This window comes from Rhinopithecus roxellana, chromosome 2, assembly GCF_007565055.1.
Source record: "Rhinopithecus roxellana isolate Shanxi Qingling chromosome 2, ASM756505v1, whole genome shotgun sequence".
Lineage (NCBI taxonomy): Eukaryota > Metazoa > Chordata > Mammalia > Primates > Cercopithecidae > Rhinopithecus > Rhinopithecus roxellana.
In genome coordinates this window covers 61592653-61600417 of record NC_044550.1, presented here as the reverse complement: position 1 = coordinate 61600417, position 7765 = coordinate 61592653, and the positions used below count along the sequence as shown (strand labels likewise).

The following is a 7765-nucleotide window of genomic DNA, read 5'->3' as shown; positions in this document are numbered from 1 at the left end:
TCTCTAAGTATTATTTCTCTATTTGAATATATTTCTTCATTATGAATATCACATATTTTCATTACTTGTATACATGTCTATCATCCCTAAATGATTCAGAGCTCTTTAAGTAAGCTGATGACATTCCATATTTAACTGTTTCCCCTTCCATGTCCAGTCTTTATTTCCTGTCACTTTGTTGGTATTAAAAAGAAATATAGCATTTAAGAATATGCTGTCTATGAGGAGTCAGTGAAAATTTATAATGGTAGCAAATAGGCAAAATTGTAAAATGTATTTACAAAATAGTGGCATTAATAAAATGAAAAACAATGGTAATATCATTTTTATTGAAATAAAAAGTGTATAGAGACAAGTGAAAAAAATAATTTATTACAGATTCTTTTACACATTAACATGGAACATTTATACATATATCGAGGTGCTGATATGAAATACTAAATTTAAAGGCAAACATTTTTACACAAAAGTAGTTGCACTCTATTTTATAAAGATAGATATTAATAAGTTATCAGAGACATTTAAGAACTAGAGGCCAATTATTCCAATAGTAATGCATTCTATGCTGAAATTAAACTAAAATTTTCTGAACATGATGTCCTGTATATAATCACATTCTTCTAAGCTAAGGAAAGGGAACTCATTTCTGGGAATACAAAACCAAGAAGGGCTCTAACAGCAGTATCCCAGCAGTGTGTTTCCAGATTTATTCTTGTATGTGGTTGGAGCTCCCAACATTTAGCCTGAACTAATGTAACAGCTCAATGTGAAACAATGCAGCTTTCTGTAACAGCCGCCTGTGGTTAATGAGATTTAGTACAGGGGATATAGTTACAAATGATAGCATTTTAGAAGAATTATAATTGCCACGTGATTTGAATTAGTAACCAAATACTTTAATAACAGAAACGGGTATTCTATATTTCCAAAAGGAAAGTAGCATACCTCAAAATAGTCACTATTTTCTTAGCATGATATATTAATTCTTACTTTGGGAGTCTGAAAATAAATTGCATTTTTCCCCTAAAACTTAGAATTCACTCCTTTAGAAAATGATTTCTATAATGATATACACCAACATGATATAAACTTTATTACATATTATAGTCATTAAAATATACATATACACATATATGGAGCACTAAACAGATTTGGTACACCATGATATAAATATACACATGGTCAAATACTGTTCAGTTTCATTTAACTAAATTCAACAAATATTCATTGGGTGCCCACTACTTGCAGATCACCATGCTAGGTAATGCTTGTAGTAGATTTTAAGACACATGAAGCTCACATCATCCACATCAAAAGTCAAACTTTAGATAATATATTAAAGCCTAAAAAAAATAATAAAAAGCAGAGCTAAAGTTGAATACTGGATAGTGAGAGATATACCTAGAAGAAAGGCTTGGGGCAATTGACAAGGATGAAAGAAAATCTGTATCCATAGGGAAGGACTGCTCCTGGGCTTGGCATGTGTTAGGAGAAAACTGGAACCTAGTCTGCGCTCCTCTTCACCCCATAATCCAAGATTCAGTCGTCATCCTGCTTTGTTTCCTTAAAAAGGCAGAAGAAAAGAGGGATTGATTTACAGTGATAAGGCAGAAGAAAAGAGGGATTGATTTACAGTGATGATGAAGTTTATAAAATCAATTAAATATATTTTTCTCTTTATGAGAGTGTGATCCACGTTCACATCTACAGTTTCTGTAAATCATTCCCACCATAATTCTGGGGAAAACAGGGCCACACGACTACGATGACCAATGTTTGAGGTAGTTATGGTTTAGTTTATCAGAAGAACATCAATAAGCATTTCCACCTCATAGGAAAATGATTTAATGTTAAACCAGGTGAAAGAAGATAAATATTTCCAACCCTGGCATTCTATTCCCTTTAGAAGCTGCTATGCTATAAAAGCATTTTCAGAGAATGTATACACACCAAAAGAGAAATAGGAGCATGTAGTCTTATCCCCCATGAAGAAGCAACACATCAACAGGGTAACAAAGTATCAAACCTCCTTCTGATGCCACACTTTACAAAAGGCTAGGAAGAGGCTAGCCATGATCTCAGTGTGTGCAAGGCCTCTATGAGAGGTGTGATTCCACTTTGGATGTGCCACTGTTCTGAAGTTCATTCCAGCACATGGGTTCTGCCTGGAGTATAACCACAGTACTAGAAAGAACTTAAATCTTCCATAAGGAAGTAATCGGATTCTAGCAAGTTAAAAATCACTCATCTATCTAGGAGAAACACACATGAGGGACTAAGATTTCCAAAATTCCCCAATCACTCCATGGAAAGATAGCCTGGCCCTTAAAAGGATCTTAAGCTTCATGGTTAGCAAACCTCCCATGAACTGCAGCCCTTATTTAACGATGCTGGTGATCTCAGAGCCAACTTAGAGAGCTGAGGAAAAGGGTCAGGGGAGCCCCTCACAGCCCACTTACCTTTGAGCCAGAATACACAGAAAGCAAAACAACCACAACAGCCAGAAAAAAGCGGCCTTCTCAATCCAGTCCGTTGGGTTCATTTCATTAGAGGACAAAAGTCACTAAAGTATCCCCTAAAAAGTACTTACCATTGTAACTGGCTCATTAATGTTCAGTTATTTCTCCTGCTTTACTTAAAAGTTAATTTCTGTTAGCAAGAATTCTTTTCAAATGAAATACATTTTCAGCGATTATGCTTTAGTTTTCCATACTTATACTGTGTCTTAAGTACACAAATTACACTTTGATTATTCATACCTCTGTTCCTGTATTTTTTCTGGATAGAAACCAAACTTGCATTGGTTCTTTTTTGCCCTTCATGGACACTGGGCCTCGGTGCTCCAAATGGAATTGTGGATCTGAATTTTCTGGAGACATAAGACATCTAAAAGACGAGGGAAGGGGAGTAGAGAGAGAAGCATACAAAAGTTTTATGGAGAAGGTGACATGTACCATGTTATAAACCGAGACGGCAAGAACAAATGCTGAAGTTGTACTGAAAGGTAACTCGAAGTTTTAGAAACAATGATCATATCAGGATTTCCTACGATGATGTGAAATCATATAAAATGGAAATAATGCACAATCTTCTCAAATAAAAAATAAACAATTCTACAAGCGGTAGGGAAGAGTGGTGGTGATAACTCTGTTAAAGCAATAAAATCTCTTAGAGAATTAAACCACATACAAAGACACATTTTCTTTGCAAATCAGTAAATACCAAGACATTTTCTCTCACCTGTATGTATATTCAGACACATTTATTTTTCCCTTTTCTCCTGTGGTTTCTGTTCGGCTTGTGAGGTTGACAGTATTTCCAAAAAGACAGTATCGAGGCATCCGCTGTCCTATGACACCTGTAACTACCTCTCCAGTGTGTATCCCTATTGTTATCTGCAAAAAAGCAAGCTTTGCTTCAATCACTTTGATCACTAACAGATGAATTTTTTTTTTTAATTTTACTTTAAGTTCTGGCATACATGTGCAGAACGTGCAGGTTTGTTACACAGGTATATATGTGTCATGGTGGTTTGTTGTGCCTATCAACCCATTATCTAGGTTTTAAGCCCCGCATGCATTAGGTATTTGTCCTAATGCTCTCCCTCCCCTTGCCCCCAACCCCCCAACAGGCCCTAGTGTGTGATGTTCCCCTCCCTGTGTCCATGTGTTCTCATTGTTCAGCTCCAACTTATGAGTAAGAACATGCGGTGTTTGGTTTTCTGTTCCTGTAACACATGAAGTTTTGCTTACTTTATATTACAGAATAATGTAGAGTCATCATATAACATCATAAGAGATCTCTATGAGAATTTCAAGCATATTACCGACAACTTCAAAAGCCCTCCACGAAATCTGTCTCCCCAGAGAAATATCCTGTCTCAAGAGAAACATTTGAAGTCTGAAAATTTCAAAGATGCAAACCTAGTAAGTCACATGAGACATGAAAGAGATTTTAAAAAACAAACTAGAAGGTACAAGAGGTTTTTTTCTCATCCTCATGATTTTCAGTACATGAAACAGACTAGACAATTTCAAACTGGTAGACAAATCTCTATGTCTGTGAAATAATGTAGTACAGTGGGCTGGATGAAATACAGCTTCTGTTGTCAAGACACCCTTCTTTATACACATTAATGATTTTCTGGTCAACAATATGAATCAATTGTCCAAAAAGGTTTATACACCATTATTACAATATCTACTTCATTTACTAACCTGAACAGATTCCCCATCTACTTGAACCTGGCCAGCAATTTCCATCATGTCCAAGGCCAGGTGGCAGATGGATCGTGCATGGTGAATGCATGGCTCTGGTAAACCACTCACTGTCATATACTTGTCACCAACAGTCTCCACCTAACAGTACATATATTTAGATGTTTACTCGTTAGCATAAAAAAGACTTTCATGTGTTACCCCAATAAAAACCATATTTTTTCAAGGCCCTCCCCCTTTAATTCTCTTAAAATTTCTAATACATTCAACTCTAGCAAAATGAAATCTTGAATTGCTTATAATTTACACACATGACAGACACTTGGGGTCTTTGATGATGGGCAGGTACAGACATAGAATTATTTTTGCTTTAGTAAGCAATTAATTTCTCACCTCTGATCACCTTATAATTCAGAAGAATAATTTTTTACATTTCTCCCTAAAACAGCGATGGCTTGATGGCATGGAGAGCCACCATTTGAAGTTCAGTGATTTATCATGGTCATTAATCATTTATTTTTATGATGTGCTCACCACATGCTACAGTGTACCTCAGAAAATGACTATAAAATAAATAGTCTTTGTGTAGTTATATTACCCCAGATACCTAGGGATGGTTTACTTAACATTCTTGCCTTTAGGCAGCAATATTCCACTGACTTCTTTTTTCCAATATTATATTTATTTCTAAATGAAACAAAGGGCAAAAACGCCTTATAAATGTTTATCTTCTTCAAGTTGATGTTATCTAAACGCAAATCTAAGTCCTTCTCATGCTCCATGACTTATATATCTCAGTAAAAATGTCTCTTGCAGAGCACTGAATTGAATGCTGTTTATACTAAATGCGATAAACAGCCTGTCCAGATTTGTTAGCCTAAGTGCAAGTAAGATGGTGAACATTTCATTTTAACCAGGCAATCACCCACTCCATGAAACATTCATTGTGGTTACAAGGAAGAGACAGTTTTATAACAAAAGGCAATTATTTAAGAAAATGGTAGAGTGAATACACAGAGGCTCACTGTACTCAAGGCTGCAGTGCTGGAGTCAGAGAACTGTGATGGCATGGCCTCTGGAGGGGAGGCTCAGAATGCCAGCATCCGGATAGCTCTGCAGTCAGCGATAATGAAGACTTGCCTTATAAACAAATGGGTTTTTCCGGGAATCAGTCAGTGTGTCAAATCTGGTGTAGAGGTCGTTGAGAAGGTTTACGATCTTCATGGCCCCTTCTCCAGATGCATGCTTGCTACAGAAAGCATTGAAGCCCACAATACCACTGAAAAGGATGGTCACATTGTCATATCTTTTGGCAGGCACTGGACGCTTGTGCCGCAGCTCATTGGCAACAGATGGAGGAAGGACAGAATACAGCAATCTGTTCAGTGAAATTAGGAGAAAGCCACTGTAAGAAATGCTGGGAAAGCCCTTAGTGCTTCTGCTATCCCTTTCACATAGCATCAGTGTCATTTGTACTTTAAAGGCCTGGATTCTAGCAGGACATCCTCTAAAATTAGCATCAAATATTAGCCGTATTTATAAGCAAGGACTTACAGAAAATACAAATTATTTGTTTATTCTAATCACATAAAACATCCGCAAGCCCAAACTAGTTCAAACCAAATCAAAATAAGCCAAGCAAACAGACAAAACAAAAAGACTGGTAATAGAAAATCAAAGTTTTCATTTGTAGTCCTGTATTCTGACCCTGCTCTTATGGTAGTCACAGTATGAAGATTGTCATTACCAGCACCTAAAACATGGTATGAATAGCACAGTAATAGAAACAGGATTGCCTCTTAGAATAAGAAATATATCTCTATTTTTGGTAAGTAATATTAAAAGAAGCAGAATTTCTCTCCAGTCTCATTCATGCCTCACTCCTCCATAGAAGAAACCGATAAAATCAGCAGAAGTTGGTCTAGAATATAAAATATTTTATTTCTTTAGGCACAACTGAGACTACTATGGTAGCATAGTATACTGCTACTACTATGCTAAGGGACAAATGTTAGCACACAGGAGGAGGATGACAGCTGATGAATTTAGAGGAAAAGAAGCAGAAACTAGACCTGTGGGCTCTGGATTGGAAGACTTGAGAGGAACAAATGAGGCCTTCCTGCCTTTTTCTTCCTGCCTTTTGCTCTAGAGCAAAAGGGCATATGTGGGAAGTTTAAATATGCAAAATGGAGCTGAGCTCTCAATATTTTTCCTAGTCATAGTAAAATTTCTCTAGTCTTTCATTTTCAATTTTTAAACATTGAATGTTTTATAAAATATTAAAGCTATATTTGAATAGTAAGTAAGAACAGTAGAACTACTTAGCTTTAAAGAAAATTAATAGTAAATGGTTTCTAATGACATCACCTTGAAACTCAAGTATCTACAAAAATCAAATTCTAAATCTAATAATCTAAAAAATAATATAAGGATTTTTGAAGCACAATCACTTGAAATGGTGCAAATAGTTCCTGAATGTGAAACCCACCTTGGGGAATCCAAACAAAGAAGTAATTCTGTGATAAGTACTTATCAGCTACTCTTATTAAAGACAAGGCCACTGTTTAACTCCCAGCAACTCCCAGGTTTCGACTCCTGGTCTGGGAAGAGAAGCTAATACTCTGCTTAAGCTGACAGTTTAGGAAAAAAAGTGAATTAACAGTTTTTTCAGTACAGAATATCTTGGATATGTCATAATTTAAAAGATATATTTACATATTTATCTTTTTATAATCTTTATATATAGTTATATATATAATCTATATATATAATCTATATATAGGTTTATAATCTTTATAGTGCTGGTTATTATCTATTTATCATGAATGTAGATATTAGCAAATTGGGTCACAATACAAAAAAATGAAACCTAGATGATTTTCTAATACAAACAGCCAAAAGACAATACTGAGTAACTCAAACCTACAAACCAATGAAACTTTGAACATTCATCCTAAGGTCTTAGAAGTGCTACAAAATGTTTATATAAACATTAAAAAATGAACACATAAGAACTTGGGTAAAATAGCTTATAAATGCCAGTTTAATTAGCGTATGAAAGCAAGGCCAAGTAGTATGCATGCTATGTACTTACTTAAATACATTTCTTGAAAAGGAAGTATTATTTTTCATGTCCTTGCCCAATATTTCACAATTCAATCCGCCACTCATAGAAATGTTTTATACTTTGATATTTTTGCGAATGTGTGTCACTATACATGCAATTATTGTCATTACATATGATATTACAATTTGTCAGATTCATTTCTTTCTAACCCTAAATTCAAGGTCCCAGAAAAGAAATTTTTAAAAATTTAAAATTTTAATCATTTTTAAATTAATTAAAAAAAATTCTTAAATTAATTTTAAAGATAATTTTATTTTATTTATTTATTTATTTATTTATTTATTTATTTATTTATTTATTTATTTTTGAGGCGGAGTCTCACTCTGTCGCTCGGACTGGAGTGCAGTGGCCGAATCTCAGCTCACGGCAAGCTCCGCCTCCCGGGTTTATGCCATTCTCCTGCCTCAGCCTCCCCAGTAGC

The 7765-nt window shown here is 35.2% G+C and overlaps 1 protein-coding gene across 2 annotated transcripts in view; it reads right to left on the bottom strand.

Annotated features, from left to right (window-relative positions):
- Positions 1-310: 310 nt before the first annotated feature.
- The window catches only part of GUCY1B1 (guanylate cyclase 1 soluble subunit beta 1), a 48623-nt gene continuing 41168 nt past the window's right edge, over positions 311-7765 (bottom strand). For both annotated transcript variants that reach the window (XM_010358034.2, XM_010358035.2), the window contains exons 10-14: positions 5358-5595; positions 4218-4358; positions 3241-3395; positions 2760-2886; positions 311-1563 (exon numbers count right to left, since the gene is read on the bottom strand). In XM_010358034.2, the coding sequence (XP_010356336.1) occupies positions 1540-1563; positions 2760-2886; positions 3241-3395; positions 4218-4358; positions 5358-5595 (685 nt within the window). In that variant the 3' untranslated portion in view covers positions 311-1539. The remainder of the gene's footprint in view (positions 1564-2759; positions 2887-3240; positions 3396-4217; positions 4359-5357; positions 5596-7765) is intronic.